We start from the raw sequence: 25,552 nt of genomic DNA on the forward strand, positions 1-25,552 counted from the left end.
AGATGATCTTGGTGCAATTAACTGGGACGATATCCTGAGACATAAAAATACCCAAAGAAAATGGGAGACTTTTATTAGCATCCTGAATAGGACCTGAGCACAGTATATACCGTATGGGAATAAACATGCTAGAAATAGGAGGAAACCACTATGGCTAAATAGAGCTGTAAGGGGTGCAATAAGAGATAAAAATAAAGCATTTAGAGAATTAAAGCAAGTAGGTATTGATGAGGCATTAACTAAATACAGAAGATTAAATAAATTCTGTAAAAAGCAAATCAAGACAGCAAAGATTGAGACAGAGAGACTCATTGCCAGAGAAAGTAAAAAATAATCCCAAAATATTCTTTAACTACATAAATAGTAAGAAACTAAAAAATGATAGTGTTGGCCCCCTTAAAAATAGTCTGGGTGAAATGGTGGATGAGGAAAAAGCCAATGTGCTAAATAACTTTTTTTCAACAGTATTTACACAAGAAAATCCCATGACGGATAACATGATCAGGGTTAAAAATTCTCCATTAAATGTCACCTGCTTAACCCAGCAGGAAGTACGGCGGCATCTAAAAATCACTAAAATTGACAAATCCCCCGGCCCGGATGGGATACACCCCCGAGTACAGCAGGAATTAAGCACAGTCATAGATAATAATAATAATAATAAATTTTATTTTTATAGCGCCGACATATTCCGCAGCACTTTACATTTCAGAGGGGATTTGTACAGACAATAGACATTACAGCATAACAATAATCACATACAGTAGATTATAACAAATACCAAGAGGAAAGAGGGCCCTGCTCGCAAGCTTACAGTCTATGAGGAAAGAGGGAGACACGAAAGGTGGGTGGTAACAGTTGCCCTGATTGTATGGACCAGTCATAATGTTAAGTGTGTAACAGTACAGACACAGAGGGCTAATGGAGGCATAAAGCATGTGGGAACATGATGCGGGGAACCTGGTTATGGTAAAACTTTTGGCTCTGCCACACAGGGATAGATTAGGTTAATGTGTTGGGGTGGTAGGCCAGTCTGAATAAATGCGTTTTCAGGACACGCTTAAAATTGTGGGGATTGGGGACTAATCGTATTGACCTGGGAAGTGCATTCCAAAGAATTGGCGCGGCACGTGTAAAGTCTTGGAGACGGGAGTGGGAGGTTCTGACTTTTGAGGATGCTAATCTCAGGTCATCAGCAGAACGGAGGGCGCGGGTAGGGTGGTATACTGAAACAAGGGAGGAGATGTAGGGTGGTGCTGAGCCATGGAGGGCTTTGTGAGTGAGGGTAATAAGTTTATACTGAATTCTGGAGTGGATGGGTAGCCAGTGTAATGACTGGCACAAGGTAGAGGCATCGGTGTAACGATTGGTGAGGAATATGATCCTGGCTGCAGCATTCAAGACAGATTGGAGGGGGGAGAGTTTGGTAAGAGGGAGACCGATTAGAAGAGAGTTACAATAGTCGAGACGAGAATGAATAAGAGAAACAGTAAGAGTTTTTGCAGAGTCAAAGGTAAGAAAAGGTCGAATTCTAGAAATGTTTTTGAGGTGCAGATGACAAGAGCGAGCCAGTGATCGAATGTGGGGGGCAAAGGAAAGCTCGGAATCAAGTATGACCCCAAGACAGCGGGCCTGTTGCTGGGGAGTAATAGTGGAACCACACACAGAAATGGCAATGACGGGTATAGGTACATTAGTAGAGGGAGGAAACACCAGGAGTTCAGTCTTTGACAGGTTCAGTTTCAGATATAGTGAGGACATGATATTAGACACAGCGTTTAGACAATCGCCGGTGTTTTCTAGAAAGGCTGGCGTGATGTCAGGAGAAGAAGCGTATAATTGGGTGTCATCAGCATAGAGATGGTACTGGAAATCAAATCTACTGATTGTTTGACCAATAGGGGCAGTGTACAAGGAGAAGAGGAGGGGACCTAGAACCGATCCTTGGGGGACCCCAACAGTAAGGGGAAGATGAGAGGAGGAGGAACTGGCAAAAGATACAGTAAAGGAGCGGTCGGAGAGATAGGAGGAGAGCCAGGAGAGAACGGTATCCTTGAGGCCAATGGAACGGAGCATAGTGAGGAGGAGCTGATGATCCACAGTGTCGAATGCTGCAGAGAGATCCAAGAGAATTAGCATGGAGTAGTGACCATTTGATTTAGCTGTTAGCAGATCATTAGAGACTTTAGTGAGGGCAGTTTCAGTGGAGTGTAAAGAGCGGAAACCGGATTGGAGAGGGTCGAGAAGGGAGTTTTCTGAGAGATAGCGGATAAGACGGGAGTGGACCAGGCGTTCCAGGAGTTTAGAGATGAAGGGAAGATTAGAGACAGGTCTATAGTTAGCGGCACAGTTTTGGTCGAGGGATGGTTTTTTAAGTAGTGGATGTATGATGGCATACTTAAATGAGAAGGGAAAAATACCAGAAGAGAGAGAGAGGTTAAATATTTTAGTTAGGTGAGGGGTGACAGCAGGGGAAAGGGACTGAAGGAGCTGTGATGGAAATGGGTCACTGGTGCAAGTAGTTGGGCGAGAAGATGCAAGGAGCCTGCTTACTTCTTCTTCTGTGACTGGTTCAAAATCAGAGAGTGAGTTCGATGCAGTGGGGGAGGGAGGACAGTGCATGGTATGAGGTGATTGGGAGATAATTTCCTGTCGGATCTGGTCAATTTTTTCTTTGAAGTAATTGGCCAGATCGTCAGCTCGGAGCTCCGTGGTTGGGGCCTGTACTCTTGGATTGAGTAGAGAATGAAAAGTGTCAAAGAGACGTTTCGGGTTATTGGACAGTGAGGTGATGAGGGTGTTGAAATAGGTTTGTTTGGAGAGGTGAAGGGCAGTGTTGTATGTTCTAAGCATAAACTTAAAATGGATGAAATCTTCGGGTAGATTGGATTTTCTCCACAGACGTTCGGCGCACCTGGAGCACCGCTGCAGGAAACGTGTTTGCACTGTGTGCCAGGGTTGTCGCCGTCTGCGTTGTGGTGTTCTATTTATAGGGGGTGCAAATTCATCCAGGGCACTTTGAAGTGTTTCATTGTAATGCTTCAAGATAGAACATTATTTTTAATCTTTAAGGATTCCATAATAACAGGGTCTGTACCACAGGACTGGCATATAGCAAATGTGGTGCCAGTATTCAAAAAGGGGACAAAAACTGAACTTGGAAATTATAGGCCAGTAAGTTTAACCTCAATTGTATGTAAAATTCTGGAGGGTTTTCTAAGACATACTATACTGGAGTATCTGGAGAAGAATAACCTCATGACCCAATATCAACATGGGTTTACAAGGGACCGTTCCTTTCAGACTAATCTGATAAGCTTTTATGAAGAGGTAAGTTCCGGACTGGACCAAGGGAATGCAGTGGACGTGGTGTACATGGACTTTTCAAAAGCTTTTGATACGGTGCCACACAAAAGGTTGATACATAAAATGAGAACAATGGGGATAGGGGAAAATATGTGTAGGTGGGTTAAGAGCTGGCTCAGGGATAGGAAACAAAGGGTGGTTATTAATGGAGCACGCTCGGACTGGGTCACGGTTAGCAGTGGGGTACCACAGGGGTCAGTTTTGGGCCCACTTCTTTTTAACTTATTTATTAATGACCTTGTAGGGGGCATAGAGAGTAGAATTTCAATATTTGCAGATGACACTAAACTCTGCAGGGTAATCAATACAGAGGAGGACAATTTTATATTACAAGAGGATTTATGTAAACTAGAAGTTTAGGCTGATAAATGGCAAATGAGCTTTAATGGGGATAAATGTAAGGTCATGCACTTGGGCAGAACGAATAAGATGTAAAATTATATGCTTAATTGTAAAACACTTGCTAAAACTGTCACTGAAAAGGACCTGGGTGTATGGGTGGACGACAAACTCACATTTAGTGGCCAGTGTCAGGCAGCTGCTGCAAAGGCAAATAAAATAATGGGATGCATTAAAAGAGGCATAGATGCTCATGAGGAGAACATAATTTTACCTCTATATAAGTCACTAGTGCGACCACACTTAGAATACTGTGTACAGTTCTGGTCTCCGGTGTATAAGAAAGACATAGCTGAACTGGAGCGGGTGCAGAGAAGAGCGACCAAGGTTATTAGGGAACTAGGGGGTCTGCAATACCAAGACAGGTTATTACACTTGGGGTTATTTAGTCTGGAGAATCGAAGGCTTAGGCCTCTTTCACACTTCCGTTTCTGACAATCAGTCAAGATCCGCCAATTTTGAAAAAAAACGGATCCGCCATTTTTCTTTGCGGATCCGTTTTTTTTCCCCATAGACTTTCATTATTGGTGGATCCTGACTGATTGCCGTCCGTTGCATCCGTTTTTGTGAGGATCTGCCACAATGTTAGTGTCCGTCAACATCCTCAAAGATTTCCAAACGGAGCTTGCAACGTTTTTTTGGCCGGCGGATCCTCCAGACACTGAATTAACCCCAAATTCTGTCTGGGTGCCGGACAAAAAAAAAATCTCTCTCTCTCTCCTGTGCCATCCGTTCCCATCAGTTGAGAACGGATCCGCTTGTCTTCCTTTTTGGCGGATTTTAACTGATGCAAATAACTGAAGTGTGAAAGAGGCCTTAGGGGTGATCTTATTACAATGTATAAATATATGCGGGGACAATTAAAAGACCTTTCTAATGATCTTTTTACTCTTAGACCTGTGAGGGGACAAGGGGGCATCCTCTACGTCTGGAGGAAAGAAGGTTTAAGCATACTCACAGACGCGGATTCTTTACTGTAAGAGCAGTGAGACTATGGAACTCTCTGCCATATGATGTTGTAATGAGTGATTCCCTACTAAAATTTAAGAAGGGACTGGATGCCTTTCTTGAAAAGTATAATATTAGAGGGTATATACACTAGTTTCCTTAATATTGCGTTGATCCAGGGAGCTAGTCTGATTGCCGTATGTGGAGTCGGGAACTAATTTTTTTCCCCAATGTGAAGCTTACTGTTTGCCACATGGGTTTTTTTTGCCTTCCTCTGGATCAACATGTTAGGGCAGGTTAGGACAGGATATGGGTTAAACTAGATGGACTTAAAGTCTCCCTTCAACCTTAATACTGTAACTATGTTACTGATGTTTCTAGATTGTGAGTCATCTGGAAAGCAAAAGAACTGTCAATGGCTCTACGGGAAAAGGTAGTTGAACTGTATAAAACAGGAAAGGGATGCAAAAAGATATCCAAGGAACTGATAATGCCAGTCAGCAGTGTTAAAACTGTAATTAACAAATGGAAAATCAGGGGCTCTGTAAAAACAAAACCACAGTCAGTTAGACCAACAACAATTTCATCCACATCAGACAGTAAATTGTTCGGGATCCAAAGAAAAACCCACAAATACCATCAGCTGAAATACTGGCACTGTCTGAAAAGTAGCGCTGTGGCTGTTTCAAGATGCACAATAAGGAGGCACTTGAAGAAAAATGGGCTGCATGGTCGAGTCACCAAAAGAAAGCCATTACTGAGCAAATGCCACAAAGTATCTCACTTACAATACGCAACACAGCATAGAGACAAGCCTCAAAACTTCTGGGTCAAGGCAATTTGGAGTGATGAGACCAAAATTGAACTTTTTAGGCACAACCATAAACTTACTTTTGGAGCGAGGTCAACAAGGCCTATAATGAAAGGAACACCATTCCTGTATCACTGATGTTTTGCTGATGTGTGAGCTACAAAGGCACAGGAAACTTGGTCAAAGGTTAAGAAGGAAAGATGAATGCAGTACGTTATCAGCAAATACTGCTGCGCATGGGATGTACTTGGACGTTCCAACATGACAACAATCCAAAACACAAGGCCAACTCGATCTGTCAATAGCTACAGCAGAACAAAGTGAAGGTTCTGGAGTGGCCAGCTCAGTCTCCTGACCTCAATACATTGAGCCACTCTGGGTAGATCTCAAGTGCGCAGTTCATGCTAGACAGCCTAAGAATTTACAGGAATTGGAGGCTTTTTGCCAAGAAGAGTGGGCAGCTTTAGGCTAAGTGCACACGTACCGGAACTCTCGCGGAAATTACCGCGAGAGTTCCAGAATTCCATTCCGCGGGAAAATCGCATTTTAAATTCCCGCGATTTTCCCGCGGAAAAACTAGCATTTTGCAAGCGTATTTAGCTTGCAAAATGCGAGCGTTTTCCAAGCGATCTGTAGCATCGCTTGGAGAACTGATTGACAGGTTGGTCACACTCGTCAAACATAGTGTTTGACGAGTGTGACCAACTTTTTACTACTGAGGCCGCCTATGCGGCATCAATAGTAAAAGATAGAATGTAAAAAAAAAATAAAAAATGGTGTTATTCTTACCTTCCAACGTCCCGCGCATCCGTTCCCAGTAATCCTTTGCGAAAATGCCCGCGATGACGTCCGTTCTCGCTGGATCGCGATGTCTCGCGGTCATTCGCGATGACGTCGCGCGAATGACCGCGAGACTTCGCTATCCCGCGAGAACAGACGTCATCGCGGGCATTTTCGCAAAGGCTTACTGGGAACGGCAGCGTGGAGAGAGGCGGGAATGCTGCACGGGACGCCGGAAGGTGAGAATAACAATATTTTTTATTTTAAATTCTATTTTTTACAGGGATATGGTACCCAAAGCCCGGAGGACAGTCTCCTCTCCTCCGGACCGTGGGTACCATCCGCAATAGTTCTGCTTACTTTCCGCATGGTGTGCACAGCCACATGCGGAACACAGTAAGCGGAACAATGCATTCCTATGGGTGCGGGATCGCCGCGATTCCGCAAATTAATGAGCATGCTGCGTTTTTTACCACGAAGCGATTCCGCCGCGGTAAAAACCGCAGCATTAGCACAGCATTGAGGAATCCCATAGGAATGCATGGGATGCTTATTTTTCGCGTTTTCGCGGCAAAATCGCGCGGTTAAAACCGCCGCGGAAACACGAAAAAAACGCCACGTGTAAACTCAGCCTTACCATCTGAGAAAATAAAGAACCTCATCCACAACTACCACAAAAGACTTCAAGCTGGCATTGATGTTAGAGGGGGCAATACCACGGTATTAAGAAATGGGGTATGTAAACTTTTGATCAGGGTCACTTGGATGTTTTGAGTGGTCATTGATACAGGAAAGATATATATCTTTGTACCATGTTAGCCAGTAGATAGAAAAATATTTGGAATTGAGAGTCCTCAGTGGTTGATACCTTTTAATGGCTAGCTGAAAAGATGGTAACAAATTGCAAGCTTTCAAGACTACTCAAGTTTCTTCATCAGGCATATAGACTAATACAAAATCTGAAGAATCACATATTTATACACAATACAGCACAGAACTGTCAGTATGGGAGAGTGATAAACAGTTGTGTCCATAAATATTGGAACAGTTCGTTGACAAAGAGTAAAAGTTTTATTGTCCTCTGATTGGAGTCTGGTTCTGTGTTGTGATGACCCCACAAGATCTGAAGAGCAAATTCCTTAACTGATGTGAAAAGACATAAATCAATGTGACACATTCATTCCTGCATCGGGTATGTCAAAGGTTGTCATAAGTTTATACTCCCAGACTCTTCTGTCTCTCTGAGATTTGAAGTTACCTTTTAATACAAGTAACCTCATGTCCCATGGTGCTGTGATCTGGGATACAAAAATGTTTTGCCACAGGTAGATCCATTCTTTTTTCCTCTTATTGTGTGGCGGTGAGAATTCATCCTTGTTTTAAACTTTTGCCCTGTCTCCCCTACATACAGATCCCCAGATGGACATTTAGCACAAATAATTAAGTACATCACATTAGATGTGATAGAGCTGAAAGTATGATTTAAAAAGAGAAAACACAGTAGTTTGACAATAAATGGCTTCATCCAACCACTACCCATGAGTGAAGAAAAAGTTTTGGTGTTATCAGTCATATTCTCTGAAAAAAGGCCAAGAAAGCAAAAATTATGCGGGAGTATGTAAACTTTTGAACACAACTGTATATGCATTGTTACAAAAATAATCCCCAATCTTTCCTTAGGCAGTTGTATATGTACTTAAAGGTTTTGTCCGGCATAAAAAGAAAAGTCTGCAGTCAATCTGGATGATGTATGCGATATGCATACTCCTGGGCACAGCCCATCTATTGGGCTCAGCCTCGCTCCATATACTTGAATTGAGCAAGGCCACGCCTCTATGGACGGCCGCGTCACTACACAGGGTGCGGCCTCGCTCTATAGAAGTGTATGGAGCGAGGCCGCTCCCATAAGACGGGTTCTGCCCGGGAGTATGCATAACGCATACATCACCGCAGCTCATGGCTCAGAAACCAGCAACTCCTCACAGCGTACAGTGTGTGCTGAAGGGGATGCAGTCACACAGAGTGACTGCAGACTTATCAATTTATACCTAACAACCCATTTATGAAGTATTGTAGTGAGTATTTAACCAGCATATTACATGTCTGCTACATCCTTTACATTGATCCAATAAATGTTATGATTTCCTTACATGCTTTCAAGGTGACCAAATTCTTCATGGTGTGATGTTCGCCCTTACTTGGGTTCAGCTTCCTATTAAACACACATTCCAGAATGTAGAGGGGCGTTAACACCACCCTCAAAAAACGTGATGACACTAGCACTGGCCAGCGTCAGGACGCAGTCCTTCATTGCATGCACCACAGTGCTCATTAGTGAACGCTGAGCATGCATTCTTACAGTGCAAGGAGGAATTAAAGGGTCAGCGGCCGGCAAAACGTGGGCACCAGCCCAAGCTTTGTGGTCCCAGGAAATTTGCCCAGGTGCCGGAGGTAATGGCATAGTGGGCCATAAATCATCCGCTGGTCAGAGGTTCACCATGTAGATCATTCTCGGCCAAATTTGTCCTCACCTTTCCTTACTCTCTTTCCGTTAATGTGCTGTTTTCATTCTTGGCTACTGTTTACTATAATTATGGAGGCAATTTTTTGGTACGATGGCAATCTAATGTGTCTTTAAAAAAAAAAAAAAAAAAAGTCATAAACCTCTATAACAAGATAGACTTACCTCAATATAATAATGAATTCTTTCCACTGAAGTAAATCTGGCTTCTGTCTCTGTGACTAAACGCACAGTAAACTGAAACAGTCCTGTAAGCTGCAATAATAAGGAACATTTTTAGATTTCCACTTATTCCATTTTTCTGTAAACACAGGGCCCAAGTAATCATTTGCGATTTATTGAAGACATACTTCTTTTTTTGTCATTCGCTTTGTATTAAGCTCTTTTTTTCTACAACCATTTTTTGCAACTTTTAAGCACCAAAATTGGCAAATCCTTTAAAAAAGGACAAGAAGGCGCCAAATTGATAAATCCTCCGGAAACCTTACTCAAGGGGAAGACTAAAGTGAGATGCGCCCCAAAAATGCGACATTTGGTTAAAGTCGCATTTTATGAGTCTGTCAGTTGAGGAAAAATAAAACAAACTTAAAAAAAGACAACTTTAAAAGTGACACAAAACATACAGCGAATAAGGCAAATAAAAAGGAGCAAATTACACCAGAAAACTGGAGAAACAGCATTGATGACTGGGGCCCGTAATATCTTAATGGGAATCTGTCAGAAGGTTTTTTTTGCTATTTAATCGGAGAGCAGCATAATATAGGGGCAGAGAGTCTGATTCTAGGGACGTGTCACTCATTAGGCTGTGTGTTGTAGTTTCAATACTATCAATGTTTTGTAAGCAGGAAATTATCACTGCCTGACTATGTCTCATGTGCAGGCTAGTCCAGCCAATCTGTGTAACCCCGCCCCACCAGTGATTGACAGCTTTCTGACAATGTACAGTGTGCACAGAAAGCTGCCAATCAAGCTTGTGGGTGGGGTTACACAGGTGTCAAACATGATGCCCCTACATCCTGTAGCTCTCATATTACTTTGCAAAATCCTGCTGCCAAAGTCCCTTTAGATAGATGTTGAACATTATAGTATCATGTACCTGGACTGCGTAAGACATGGCAAGGCCAGCATAGGCCACGTCTATCTGTCCATGCATGAACACCACGCACACAGCAGTCAATGTTGTGACAGCCAAGCTAATTAGATCTAGGCGCACTGACAGCCAACGAGCTGCACAGCTGAAGAGGAAACACGGCACTTGGTTGACATCTAAAAGTTTTTGATATCTGGAAAATATAAGACAATATAAAAATTTAAAATATTAGCTACTAAAAATATATCACATTCTATACAATACATGAACATCCTCAAAACAAGATATACGGTAAGTAGCATCCATATTCAATTTCTGATTCAAAACTCACATAGGCCATGTGTTTTTTTTTTTAACTGTAAATTTTTATTAAATTTTATATTTAACAAATTATAAACATAAGACCTAAATAAGTAAAATATTACAATCCAGGCATCAGTTAGAGTACAATGAAAATACCAAAATATGAAAAAAATATTTGAAAGAGCTTCAAGGCCATGTTTTTTTAATGTAAAGAGCTAGCTGCCTGTGGATTGTGTGGCCTGCTAATGCTGGCATTGATGACTTTGGAAAGATGCAGTTGTACAGAGAGCTCCAATGCAGAAAAATCTTAAACTCTACTTAAAGGTATTCTCCAGTAGTAGAAAAAAATAGAAATGTCATTAGAAATGAATCTCTCCACTGGCTCCCACTCCCTCAGCATATCCAATTCAATTTACTAATACTGACCTACAAGGCCATCTACAACCTGTCTCCTCCATACATCTCTGAACTAATCTCCCGATACCTTCCCTCACGTAATCTCCGGTCCTCCCAAGACCTCCTTCTCTCCTCCACACTTATTCGCTCCTCAACCAACCGCCTCCAAGACTTCTCCCGAATAGCCCCATCCTCTGGAATTCCATGCCTCAACACGTCCGGCTATCAACCACACTTGGATCCTTCAGACAGAACCTGAAAACCCACCTCTTCAGGAAAGCCTACAGCCTGCAGTGATCCCCGCAGCCTCCTCACCACTACTGGAGCTACCGCCTCACCATCACTGGAGCTGCTGCAACCCCCCAACCTACTGTCTCCTTCCCCACCATCCTGTAGAATGTAAGCCTGAAAGGGCAGGGTCCTCTCTCCACTCTGTATCAGTCTGTCATTGTTAGTTTGTTTACTGTAAGTGATATCTGTAATTTGTATTTAACCCCTTCTCATGTACAGCACCATGGAATCAATGGTGCTTTATAAATAAATAATAATAATTCTTAAATATTTTTATGTAGCCAACCTCACATCTGTTTTCTAAGACTAAAGTCACTTTGCGTTTTTTCAGTATATTTGGGTGATTTCATCTGAATACTCCAATGGGGCTATAGACTTCAATGACACTCCGTTTCTGTTTTTTTCTTTCTGAACATGTCAATCTGTTCAGAAGGGCACAGAAATATAGTCTTACACAGATAGAAATCGATTCTAGAATGGTAATAGCAGAGGTGCTTATCAGCATGCGCAGTAGGCTCTCTACTGCTGTGACCTGGCGATAGCTCCCCATTACGTAGTATAGGATACTGGTACGGACTGGAGCTGAAATTTACCCTGGCATTTAAAATCACACAGGCCTATGCTGTCACTGTCCCCAAGTACCAGATGGACTATCTATAATAATAAATGCCCTAAGCAGCTTCCGGTTGTAACAACTTCTGTCCAGTTGTAACCGGTGATGTCACCGCACACCTCTTTCCATGTTAACCCTCAACACACACACTCCTCTCACCTTTCACCATCTCCACTCACTCTTTCACTCCACATACGACCCTTTCTCTCACTCCGTCTCATACTCACGCCGTCATCGCCGCTGATCCACGATCCCCGACATCATCTTCCGCCAGCGCCCTCCTGGATCCAGACGTCCTCCACGCCGGCGACATGTTCTTGCGGCGACGCCATTTTGGATCGGCGAAATCCCCGCGATAGTCAAGATGGCGTCGCCGCAAGAACATGTCGCCGGCGTGGAGGACATCGGGATCCAAAATGGCGTCAGCGAAATCTCGCGAGATTTTGACCAGCGCCATTTTGGATCCCGACGGCATCCACGCCGGCGACATGTTCCTGCGGCGACGCTATTTTGGATCGGCAAAATCCCGCGATACTCAAGATGGCATCGCCGCAAGAACATGTCGCCGGCAAGGACGACGTCGGGATCCAAAATGGCATCGGCGAAAACTCGCGAGATTTCGCCGACGCCATTTTGGATCCCGACGTCGTCCACGCCGGCGACATGTTCTTCCGGCGACGCCATCTTGAGCATCGCGGGATTTCACGATACTCAAGATGGCGTCGCCGCAAGAACATGTCGCCGGCGTGGACAACGTCTGGATCCAGGATGGCGCCGGCGGAAGAAGATGTCGGGGATCGTGGAGCAGCGGCGATGATGGCGTGAGTATGAGAGACGGAGTGAAGGAGTGAGTGGACGTGAGTGGAGATGGTGAAAGGTGAGAGGTGTGTGTGTTGAGGAGTGTGTGTGTTGAGAGTTAACATGGCAAGAGGTGTGATGCTATCGCATCCTCCCGATGCGATAGCATCGGGCCATAATCTAGTATTACTAATATTACCCTGGATGGAAGAAAGCAAGATTTACTACAAGACCAAAATTTCTAATGATACCCGGGGCCTGCTGGGGTAACTGACAGAATCAATGAGTTTGTGCTCCATTACAAATCTTAACAGTATGGGTGTCTTAATAACACCGATTCTGTTAATAACATAGCTGACACAGTGGCCCACGACCAGACAGGCCCTTCTGGCATATGCCAGAATTGCCAGATGGCCAGTCCGGCCCTGATAGGATATACAGTAGAACAATTCTGAAAGACCACCGTCTTTGAGAATTACAGCAGTGAATAGGACAGTTGCAGAAAATTCTGTATCAAATCTGCTGTGATTGATTATATCATCAATGTATTGTCTGACACATCTCAGTGGTCATGGGATTCATCCTTGTCATGATCCCAGTGCAGGTTTTGACCTGCACGTCAGGGGTTAATGTCTTGAGCCAAGTGCAGGCTTTGACCTGCATGCCTGGGGTTAATTATTGTGGCCTCTCTTTGGTTAAGGGAGAGCTTCTTATAGCCCTGGGAAACTTCAATCCCTGTCAGTAATACTTTTGCCTTTGGCCGAGTGTGGTGACCCCTGTGTGCCTGTGCCTGTTCGTTGTCTTCTAGCTTGCTTATATGGTTTTGTCCCCTGTTGTGAGTTTGCCTGTTGATTCTGTACTGTATATCTGGTTCTCTGGTTTCTGACTTCTTGGCTACGTCTTGACTATCCGTTCTGTCTAATCCTTTGGTATTGTCATGCTATCTCGTGCTTTGACCCCGGCCTGATCTGTTTACGTCCCTGTCTATGCCCCTTGGTAACTCTGTCCCGTAGTTACCATTCTAGGAGTTTTCCTGCAGCTCCTAGCTCTGTGGAGTTTAGGCCACGCCCCCAGCAGTCACGTGCTTTAGGTCCTGCTGGTCTAAAGCACACATCTTCACTGCTGCTGCCCGCTCCTCAGGTATCTTTGAGCACAGTTTGTCTTACTCCGGACATGTGCACTGGCTCAGTGAGCAAGTGCAGTGCGGTGTTCCTGACAATCCTATTAAACACTTAAAGGGAATCTGTCACCCATTTTTAGTGATATCTTTACATTAAGCCGAGGAGGGGGGGGGGGAAGGCGAATAAGCCCTGCCCATCCGACCAGACCGCGGCGATTTCCATACATCTCCACCAAGATAAAAAAGGTATTTATGCATCAAAGGTGCGGGGTCGAGGAGAATCAAAAGTACTAATAGAATCCTTATGGGACGCACAATTGGGTGATATCTTTACATGATATCACTAAAAATGGGTGACAGATTCCCTTTAATGTCTATACTAGGAAGTAAGATAAATTAACAGATGATCAAAACAAGTTGCAATATGTTCAGACTTTTGCAGTAGGTTATTCACGAGAACATAGGATTTTTTTATGTTCAATTTGTTTTTATTAATCAATAGTGAAAACACAAAAAAACCCACAACATTCGACTAAATATATTATTATCAAAGAAGTCACGCAGGACTTAACAAAACTTGTAATGATAACAATATTCATGCAGAAATATAAATAGGTAGCTCAACATTGCAGCTGCGACCAAAATTTTCATATCAGCAAATGAAGAATTATTCTGAAAATTCCAGCATTCATAGAGGTTAGAAAGAGAAAGAGGGAAAAAAACATATGTGGGAATCCATATCAGTATGGAACTATAAGTAGAAAGAAGGAAGGGAAAAAAATTTTTTTGGAGGGGTTACAAGGGAGAAAAGCGATAAGTGAGGAGGGTTAACAGGGAGAAGGGGTATGGAAAAAGGGAGGGAGGGGAAGATGAAGGAAATGAGGCGACAATCTTGAGGTAAGCAACAGGGACGGATATACCGCCAGTGCAGCCGTTGCAACTGAATCAGGGCCCGAAGGTGGAGGGGGGCCCCTGGAGGCAGGGGCGTACTGCCCATAGCAGCACAGTATGCAGCCGCTATGTAGCCACTCAGTCAAGATTACGGGCGGGAGTGAGAGGAGCCTGCTGTCATGCAGCATCAGGCTTCTCTCACTCCCTCCCGTAATCATGTGAATACCCAGAGCCAGGGAGAAAGAGGCGTGTGGAGTCCAGGAGTTCAAAAAGGGGGCGTGTCATGCAGGGAGAGACGCTGGCCAATGAACGTTTTCCCCACCAGACTGATGAGAGCGCTCACTGGCTGCCGTGTCTGTCCTACTGCATGGTGCGTCTCAATGGTGGGTACTCACCTGTAGACAGGGGCCCGGGCTGCACAGCACACAGGGGACAACAGTGGAGGAAGAGCAGGACTTACAGTGTGTCTTCTTCTCCCTCCACTGTTCCATTTCCAGGAAGCTGCAGCATCTCCTCATAGAGGAGAAGTCGGGGGAGGAGGCTCACTGCACGGGACAGCATGGCAGCAGCATGGGGCCGATATCAGTCCTCTCTGCTGGGTCTTCATCCCCCACAGTGGGGTCTGCAGCCCTCTCCAGCTGATCTCTGTATTATGTAGCTGACCTCCTCCAGTGCACATTTGAACACCTGAGGTAATAAATTAGTATGTGTGTGTTTGTATATGTACATATGTGTGTGTGCATTATATATATGTGTGTATCTATGTATGTATGTAGTATATGTGTATCTATGTGTTTGTGTGTGTATCTATGTACAGTATATGTGGGTATCATGTGTGGATGTATGTGTCTGTACATCGGTGTGTATATACGGTGTATGTGTATGGTATGTGAATACTATATGTATATATAAGTGTGTATGTATGTACGGTATTTCTATGTACGGTGTATGTATTTGCACGGTATATGTGTGTATGTATGGTATATGTGTGTATATATGTGTGTGTATGTACAGCATGTGTATCTGTGTGTGTATATACGGTATATGTATGTACGGCGTATGTGTGTATGTATGTACGGTATATGTATGTGTATCTGTGTGTGTATGTTTGATATAGGTATGTATGGGATACGTATGTATGGTGTATGTGTGTATGTATGTATGTATGGTAAATGAGTGTATGTACAGTAAATGTATGTACGGTGTATGTGTGTATGCGTGTACGGTTTATGTACGATGTATGTGTGATCCATCGGATCGTGGATAACGTTCTGATAATTGGGGATTTGACCATTAGGCCCCCCAGAGATTCTGAGAACAGGCATCTGCAGTCTCGTCCTAGATGGAGCAGAGTTGTGCATTCTCGGCCTCTGCTCTTTTCATTATCTATAGAGCTGCTAAGCGCTGCTCTCAGCTATTTCCATCAGTTGCGTCGACAGTGAATAGAGCAGATACCAGATGATACAGATACCAGACATACATGGTCAGCCTCCGTACTTATCACGTTATCTGCCAACTACAGAGTCAGCCGTGCCTGTAGTGTTCTATTCACTGACAGCCGACACTAGTTGTCACCTGACTAAGACTTGACAGCGCGGGAGCCAGCAAAACCAAATACTAACGGAGATATATATATATATATATTTATGTATCACACACATACAGTTTATATATATCTATATATCTCCATCTCATTAAAAAAATATAAATATATATTTTTTTAGAAGTGTGGGGGGCCCAAATAGAATTTTTGCTATGGGTCCCTGTGATTGCTATGTATGCCCCGGCATGCAGGGCCGTAATAATGAGGGCGATCTGGCCTTTTTCCTGGAGCCCAAGGCTCCTGGGGTCCCATTGCCAGATTGCCCTCATCATAAGCAGTATAACAGGTGGGGGGGTGGGGGCAGACACATTTCTTGCACAGGGGCCCTAAGCTGTCAGTGTCTGCCCCTGGTAAGCAACATAGGATTTTTTAGAGCAAGTTAGCCAAATTATTATACTTTGGAGATATCTGTAATTTTAGAAATATTATAAAAGAGGACTTACTTAGTAAGACATTCATTGGTCTTATTATGGGCTTGTATGGTCGTGATTCCTTGTAAAGTTGACGTGATATGAGATATGAATGGAGATTGAGTTATATTATCCAGGCGTTTTAACTCACGAATTAGCACTCTGTAAACATGATTGAGAAACAAGAAAAAGGTAAGCTAACTGACAATGAGCATACATTTAATAAAAAATTATTCATGAAAAAAAGAAAACAAACTGCAATACTTTAACCCTAGAACGCATAACCATAGAAATCTACACTTTCACATACCTGGGGCCTTTTAGGCCTGTGTGCAAATAACATGGAATAACTCAAATAAAAATACTTTTCAAAGTTTATTTTAAAATTGCAAAGTAAGGATGCATTCCCACTAGCGCTGGGGTCCGCCAGGAGGGGATCCGTAATGGATCTGACGTCCTGGTGACCCCAGCTAAGGCTGGCGGAATCCTGGCATTCTGCAGCCTTAACTGGAGTTACCAGGAGGTCAGATCCATTACGGATCCCCTCCTGGCGGACTCCAGCGCCAGTGGGAACGCATCCTAAGATGTGACTATTTCAAAACATTATAATTATGTGCAAAAAAACAACAAAAAAGTAAGTACACGGGCTTAAAATGCCCAATATATGCATTCTATATAATTCTTTATAATAACAATTTTTTTTTGTCTAAACGTTTTTTATATAAAAGTTGTAGTAAACATGGTGCAGGAATATTTCTTTTCAAACTTTCCTTTTCAACCTTACTGATGACCCCAATAATTTTCCCATGTTATCTGTTGGGAAGAATGTTCCTTGCAGATATTTTGTCCACAAGTAGTACAGATACACTCAGATTTCCTTTCCTTCTTTGCTGGACAAATATAACAATACTTTCCTTTTCTTTTCTCTTGGCTCTGGATGTTCCTGAAAATGTATACCACATCGGATCATAGCTTCCGTAGTTTGCCTTGGCAAGCATTTCATGTTGCTTCGCTCCATCATGGTAGGCATTAAAAGTTCATAGCAAAGTTTCGTCAAGAATAGACGTCTCTTGTCCTTCCTGTTGGCATGGAATTCTGGATGAGTTTCACTATAAACAATATACGGTAGGTATTGAGGGCTGACACATCAAGCATATTAGAAAAAATTACTACAGGCCAACGTTTTGTTTGCCTCTTGCACGAATACTCTCCAATCATTTCGTCCATCTTGTCCACACCTCCTTTAGTTTTATTATAATGCAGGATGATTTCTGGTTTCTGTTTCCCGTCATTGGTGTCAATACTTCCATCATAATGCATGGTACTCAGTAATATCACAGATTTTTCTTTCTTCGCTTTATAAGACACCATTGTCGCTTGATTTCAGAAACCAAAGACACTCTCATAAAGTGTTCGCTGTGGATTGTGCTTCATGATTGGAGGAATTTCTCGGCGGTCTGGCTTCATAGTACCAACAAGTGTAAGTTGTTTCTGAAGCAAAAATTTGCCCAGTTCAAGATTGGTAAAGTAGTTGTTCATTGTTATATTTTTTCCAGAATTGAAAATTGGTACAGTAAGTGTTTTTACTATTTCAGAACTTAGGTCTTTCTGGGCTGGAGCATCAACTTCTTTGCCACAGTAAATCAGACCATTCATCCCATAATAGCTTGCAGAATCACACATCCAGAAAATTTTTATTCCATACTGGTTTACTGGGCATGTACTGAATGAATTTGCAACGTCCCCTAAAGGCAAGAAGTTGCTCATCCACTGTCACATTGTCACTAGAATGGTAAGGCTTTGTACAGTTCTTGATAAAAAGATTCCAGATGTAGCTGATAGGGGTTAATTTATCTGTTTCCGATCTCAAAGGACGAGTTCTCTTATCATCAAAACGAAGGCTTCTCTGAATATTCTCAAATCTGTGGACTGACATTGTAGCTTTGTAGTGTGGATCTGAAAAAGTGTTCAGAAATAATTCTCTGATTGGAACATCGTACGATTTTGTACACCCTGCCAGAAGAGTAAGGGCAATATAAGCATACAGTTCCTCTTTTGTTATATTTTTCCATGTGTTTTGTCTTCCTGAAGCGATATGTTTTCCTTCTAAGTTAGTACACAAAACTACCTCATCTACAATATGATCTGAAAAAAAATTATGGAAAACATTTCTTTTGGACAAGAATTGTGGAATTCCTACAGTTCCTTGAGCAACTCTTACAATATTATGTGATGGGGTGCGTCCAAGAACCCCAGCAGTACTGTTCCAAAAAACAGTTTTGGATGTTCTATTTATACGTTCTGCTGGATCCACGACTTCTTCATCATCTGAAGAATCACTGGACGATGAAGTAGAGACATTAGCTGGTGGCATGAACTCTTCATCAGACAAAGAAAGTACACTGTCTTCATCACTATTAAAAATGACTGCTTCGATTTCTTGGTCAGTCAAACCCCTGGATGTACGTAGACTGTGCCATTGTAACCTTAGATGTCAGTAAACTAAAATGAAAAAAAAATGATTACAATCAGGGTTGTACACTCTTTGTTAGTGTGTGTGCTAAGGGTAAGGTGCAGCCCCCCTCCTCTCACCTTCAGCAGGTCACCACTTTCTTTTAGGTGCAGTAGAAGCCTCTGGATTTTTGTATCTCAGAAAGTTTCTTTTTCCAGAAACAAGAAAGCTGACTCCTCCCTCCAAAGTCTCTTCAGCAAGTAGCACACAATGAACAGTGTTCAGGACCTATGATGATGTCAGAGACGCATGACGTTGTGAGGGAGCCTCCTTCCCAAGATCACATGACCATGTAGTCAGGCAGAATCCACACTCTTCACAGCAACAGCAGAGTCATAAAGACTGAGTCATAAAGACAAAGTCTTCCCCAGCAACAGTACAGACAAAAAGACTGAGGATCACATGTAACCTAGTACAGGCCTAAAAGGCCCCAGGTATGTGAATATGGGGTATTCCCAAAAAAGAGTTGTTATACCAAAATGCCTGTAACATAAAAATATATGAACTACTGGAAATTACTAACAACTATATACCTGAGGAATACCTAGAATTTCAGAATTCTAACTAAAGTAATCTTGCAGAAATTAGAAAGCAATTAACCTAGCAGGCCTGCGAGGCCCCAGGTATGCGTTCTAAACGTAAAATGCAGTTCATCCACCAACGACAGTGATTGCGGAAAACCCCTCCATAATCATCAGGACTCTGTAAACTACCATTTACCATAAATCTGAATATATTGTTAACAGTTACTGAAAAAACTCGATCAATGTTTGATTATACAGTCAAAAGAGCCATCATAAGTAGATTCAGATGCTGGAAGACAAGTCACTAGCCCTTACCTGGAAGCTCTATTTACCATGTAGAAGACAGCACTCAGCGGTACCACAGATATAAGAAACCAGGGAAACACTGAGCTAATGATACCAAGGCAGAAGAGGACAAGGATCATATTCTGCATGAGTTGTTCCATTTGGTTTGGAAGGTGTATGTCAACTGTAACAGCATCAGAAAAAAGGGATTAAATAAAAAATTTAACTTCTGAAGTATAATTAGACTTAAAGGAGTGTAACAAAATGAGACTAAGCAACACAGCTTATGTTCTTGGAGCTACTTTGACCCCAATATCCCTATAATAAAAAAATCACTATAACACTTATTTGGACTAAATGAGTTGTCCACAGCTTTATTACCACAAATCCATACAAAATAAAACTATCTATGCCCCTTTAATCTAAACTGTATCCCTTTCTTCGTAAAACAACCAAAAGCCAACTACTGTTGTACAATGGGCCTTGAACATAACACATGACCGGGCATGGAAGAGAACCGACATGCTGTGACAAATTCTCATACTCATAAATTGAGAATTAAAACTTTGATAATACCAAAAATTTTCAAAATAAACAACAACAACATTTATGGAAGGGAGGATGGGTATATTTCTTCCTCTGCAAGGTTAGATGTCCAACTGACTGATGCTCCTCAGTACTCCTTCTTTATCAAAGACCCACCAGCTCACTCAATGAGTGGCAGCTCCCGTACTTCTTCCTGCACCTTCTATTAACCATAAACAAATTCCCTTGCAGTGCTAGGTCTTTTCCTTAACTAGTTGAGGTCGTGCTAGGTTAGTATTAAAGTTTCCTTAAACTACGATGTAAAATCCCTGGTACAGCGTTAGGCTACAAGGACGCATCAGTATTGGGTAAAACATGAAATTAGTTTAATTTTAGTTTAAGGAACAATCCATGGACCTCTATAAATGTTTTTCAGACAGGGGTTACCCCAAATCTGTTTTGGACATGGCATTAAAGAGGGTTGAGGACTGTCCTAGTGCTTCATATGACAAGAAATGCCAGGTCCAACAGAACAAAAAAGAAAAGATTTATTTTTAATTTTAGGTTTGGTCCTATGGATAGTCAAATTAGATCTGCGATCAACAGGAATTGGCATTTGCTAGAGGGAGAAAAAGAAATTGCGGATATAGTGTCCAGGGGCCCGCTTGTTACAGTTCAAGATTTTATAACATGCCGCACAAATTACGTTGTATGCGTTGTTTTTTGCCCATGCGGTTTTCACTATATTGGAAAGACTATTCGTCCCTTATTTGTACGTTTCCATGAGCACTTTAACTCCATCACCTCAAGTAAAGCGGTCCCGAGATTAATTGAACACATAAGAAAAAAACATGCAGGTAATCCTGAAGTTTTACGGTTCGCAGGGATTGAAACAGTTAAAATGCCTGCACAAGGAGGGGACCTAAATAAATTATTATTAAGAAAGGAGGCTAGATGGATTATTCAGACTCGTGCTCAAGGTCCATCAGGTTTCAATGATAAAATCGACATGGCTGTGTTTTAGTGATTTTTTTTATTTGTCTTTTTAAAAGTCTGTCTTTTGCAATTTTTTTTGCTTTCCACTTGTTCATAATTAATGAGATGCTGTCATCTGATGTTTAGTGGGTGGGACAAGGGCAATGGTTGCTTTTAAATATGTTGTGAACTTTGTCCTACATATGACCTGTTGAAGCGCAATGTAAGCGCAAAACGATTGTCGTCTGTACTTGCTCCATCGTTTTATCTGCCTGCTGTTGGTAACTTGATGCCACAATAAAGGATTATTTTGCACGGGACGGAATGTGCCTATCCACTTTCTTCTCTATGGATATACAGACTATTTTCCTTGGAAGTAGCACCCGGGTTCCCTGATGTGTGTGCAGCTTCATTAACCCGAGCTCATACAGCTGTGCCTTTGTCCTGCTTTTTCCCTTCTATGGTATGCAAATATAGATGAGATATCTCTAAGAACATTGCTGTTAGCTTTCACAGACTTTGATCTCTATACAAGTACAACAGGTGGACACATTTAGTGCGATACTCTGTGGTCACAGAAATATTTCACCATGTAGGTTGGGATTTAGAAACGCTTTGTCACATTGGACAAATGACCACATGTATTGAAAACACCTGTCTGAATCTAACCCATTTAAGGACAACTCTTGTTATAACTGGTCTGACAAGTGGTTGCTGATAAGATGGTATAAATAAGTACTAGTGTCAGGGGCATACACAGAAATCATTGTGCTCCAAAACAAAACTTGACGAGTATGTTCATTTTGTATTACATTAATGGTCACCATAATTTTATAACAGAGTTGTGTTAGGGGATCACCCCATGTACCTACCTTCATCTACATCCTTGGTGAATCTGTTCAGGATACGACCAAGAGGGGTTGTGTCAAACAGTTTTATAGGACTACAAAGGACTTTTTGGAAAAGAAGATCATGTAGTATCGTTGAGGCTCTCAGGGTACTCTATATATAAGAAAAAGCAAACCTAATGAGATAATTACTAAGTGACCATTGTAGAAAATTTGCCTACCACTTTTTACACAACTGGTGATTTACCAAGCTGTTTATATCAGAAGCCACCTCCAGTTTCAATGTTGGCAATGCCAAGGTAATCTTTAGAAGTAATAGTTTAGTGGCAAAAATAAACTTTACCTTAACAAAGACAAAACCTCGTACAAATCTCATTAAAAGAACAGCCACCATGGACATGGCATAAATAGAAATATAGTAATGCAGGTCAGGGTTGTCCTTCATACTTCCACTCGATCGAGTCCAATTTGCTGTAGCAACAGACATGTTCTAAAGATAAAACAGTATAAACTCAATTATTACATATAATCATTTTTAATCATTGAGCAAAAATACTACTCTTCAAAGGTTTGGTTTGCACAAATGCATAAATACGCCTAGCTAAAGGATGACAATATAGTACAATATCATAGTATATCATACTCCTGCACATGCTCATACTAGACCATAGAGGAGCAGGTGATTCCGTAAAACCCTTGACCAGTGTTTAATATTATGCAAAAACAGGAGGATCATAGGAGTTTTATAGAAAATACAAAAATACTTTGTCACAGTCCAAGAAGGTTAAAAACACAGACATAGATAAAAAGATGTGTTTTACATGACACCAAAACAAGTGCCACTCAGTAAAATTATATGAACAATTGCATCACATATAGAGTCCAAAAAATGGTGAGCAAGCCCCTAACCCATGTGTTGTCTCAAGACATGCCAAGGCTTGTAAGTTAACAACAGCCTTCCATTATTATGAGTCCATTGGGGCATAAAGGCAGCTTTAGACCACATTCCCAAATGCCAGCATAGCAGTTTCAATTAGTTCATAGATTCTATCCTCCTCATTACATTGGGTATGAGGTACAGTATAGGGAATGGGGTAAGCTCACCCTGTACTGATGTGCCTCACTGAATGCACCCCAATAATATTATTTAGAAGAATAGGAAAAATAGTGATAAAGGGTAATGTAATAACACATGTACGGTAGCTGAGCAGTTGGCCCCTTGAGTCAATGTCTCTGGTCGGCCCTTGGCACCTCAGTCCATCATCTACAGTATTTGCTGTTGCTAGTAATTTTATAAAGCAAAAGCAACCTCTTTTCACAATAGCGTATGGCAGAGCTGTGAAGGGATGCGGACTTCCTCCGTGAAGCTTCGCCCACTGATGCGCCTCCTCCGTTCAGCTTTGCCTACGTCGGCATGCGGCCTGCGTACCCTATCTTTAGCATTAGGTATGCAGGCCATGCCGATGTATGCGGATACCTCCGCATGTGTCGTTTTGACGGTGCGGCGACCTGTGCCGAACGCAACGTGTTGGATTTTGTTGTGGTCGCCGCACCGTCAAAATGACGCATGCAGAGGCATCTGCATATATCAGCATGGTCTGCGTACCTAATGCTAAAGATAGGGTGCGCAGGCCGCATGCCGACGTAGGCGGAGCTGAACAGAGGAGGCACGGCAGTAGGCGGAGCTTCACGGTGGAAGTCCGCATCTCTGCCATAAGCAAGTGTGAAACTAGCCTTAGCTGTCTACAAGTGCAAATGCAGCAGTTAGCCTCGATCCACACTAAGTTTGTGCACTGTCGGTGGTATGTGCCCGACTGGGCACCAATCAATGAGAACGGATGCCAATGCATACATCCACCCATAGAGACTTCTGGATAGGAGACCTGCCAATCGCCTTACCTACTGTACCACCAAGGCCTCTTTTTTTTATTAGATGTTATTATCATGGTGTGATGCACACACAATATTTCACCAGGCTGGCTAATCAAACCAAGGACTAGGAATGAGGGGAGATAAGGAGATTTGTAGGCCTCACGTCCATCGGTCTCAGATCACTGACCTGGCCTATGTTCCGGAGCCCTGCAAATTTTTTCTAATTAATAGCAATGGTCCTAATTTCTCAAGATAGAGTAGGTCTGTACATATAAATGACAGAAGAACAATTTCTTTCTTACCCCGCTGCCCTGTTTAATCCAGTAACTTAGCCACCAGTTACTGAAGGCTGCACTTCCTGTGGTTATCACAAATAATATAACATTTATCGTGAATACAAGTACACCTCCAGCTGCTTTAATGTATGCTCCATATATCTTCCATGGCACATTTCCATCGCCCTTCTCTTCTACTTGCATTAGACCTGTGAACATGAAAAAAAATAAAGGGCACACTAACCTATAGAATTGCAATCAAAATTATTCAGACCCCATTGCAAATTAGGTTTAGTAGCCAAATGTACAAATGTTCTGATGTTTTAAATAAACCAATGAAAGAACAAAGTAAATATCTCAACTTAACTAATATATGACAACTAGATGGTGGGTCTATTCTAACGCATCGGGTATTCTAGAATATATATGCAGTTTATTTTTGAAGATTTAATAATAATGCAATAATGCACCCCCCAATCCTGATATGTATGGTTCTCTCACCCCCCAATCCTGATATGGATGGTTCTCTCACCCCCAATCCTGATATGCATGCTACCCCTCCACCCCCTATCCTGGTATGCATGGTCCCCTGACCCCCCAATCCTGGAATGCATGGTCCTCACCCCCCTTTCCTGGTATGCATGGTCCTCTCACCTCTCTTTCCTGGTATGCATGGTCTTCTTACTCCTCTTTCGGGGTATGCATGGTCCCCCCCAATCCTGGAATGCATGGTCCTCTCACCCCCCAATCCTGGTATGCATGGTCCTCTCACCGCTCTTTCCTGGTATGCATGGTCCTCTCACCCCCCAATCCTGGTATGCATGGTCCTCTCACCCCCCAATCCTGGTATGCATGGTCCTCTCACCCCCCAATCCTGGTATGCATGGTCCCCTCACCCCCTATCCTGGTATGCATGGTCCCCTCACCCCCCTTTGCTGGTATGCATGGTCCTCTCACACCCCAATTCTTGTATGTATGCTCACCATCACCCCCCTTTCCTGGTATGTATGGTCCCCTCACCCCCCAATCCTGGTATGCCTGGTATCCTCACCCCCCTTTCCTGGAATGCATGGTCCCCTCACCCCCCTACCCTGGTATTCATGGTCCCCTCACCCCCTTTCCTGATATGCATGGTCCCCTCACCCCCTAATCCTGGTATGCATGGTCCTCTTACCCTCCTTTTGGGGTATGCATGGTCCCCTCACCCCCCAGTCCTGGTATGCATGGTCCTCTCACCCCCAATCCTAGTATGCATGGTCCCCTCACCCCACTATCCTGGTATGCATGGTCCCCTCACCCCCCTTTCTTGGTATGCATGGTCCTCTCACACCCCAATCCTGGTATGTATGCTCACCATCACCCCCCTTTCCTGGTATGTATGGTCCCCTCACCCCCA

General features: G+C 42.7%; 1 protein-coding gene across 1 annotated transcript in view; it reads right to left on the minus strand.

The window, feature by feature from the left end:
* LOC141101443 (ATP-binding cassette sub-family C member 5-like) overlaps positions 1 to 25,552 on the minus strand; it is a 206,767-nt gene that overhangs the window by 50,402 nt on the left and 130,813 nt on the right. The window contains exons 18-24 of the mRNA XM_073590542.1: positions 24,184 to 24,365; positions 22,353 to 22,499; positions 22,034 to 22,163; positions 19,692 to 19,845; positions 16,374 to 16,502; positions 9,922 to 10,108; positions 8,991 to 9,080 (exon numbers count right to left, since the gene is read on the minus strand). Coding sequence (XP_073446643.1) covers positions 8,991 to 9,080; positions 9,922 to 10,108; positions 16,374 to 16,502; positions 19,692 to 19,845; positions 22,034 to 22,163; positions 22,353 to 22,499; positions 24,184 to 24,365 — 1,019 coding nt within the window. The remainder of the gene's footprint in view (positions 1 to 8,990; positions 9,081 to 9,921; positions 10,109 to 16,373; positions 16,503 to 19,691; positions 19,846 to 22,033; positions 22,164 to 22,352; positions 22,500 to 24,183; positions 24,366 to 25,552) is intronic.

This window comes from Dendrobates tinctorius, unplaced genomic scaffold, assembly GCF_039654945.1.
Source record: "Dendrobates tinctorius isolate UK_male_01 unplaced genomic scaffold, ASM3965494v1 ptg000117l, whole genome shotgun sequence".
In the NCBI taxonomy this organism is placed as follows: Eukaryota; Metazoa; Chordata; class Amphibia; order Anura; family Dendrobatidae; genus Dendrobates; species Dendrobates tinctorius.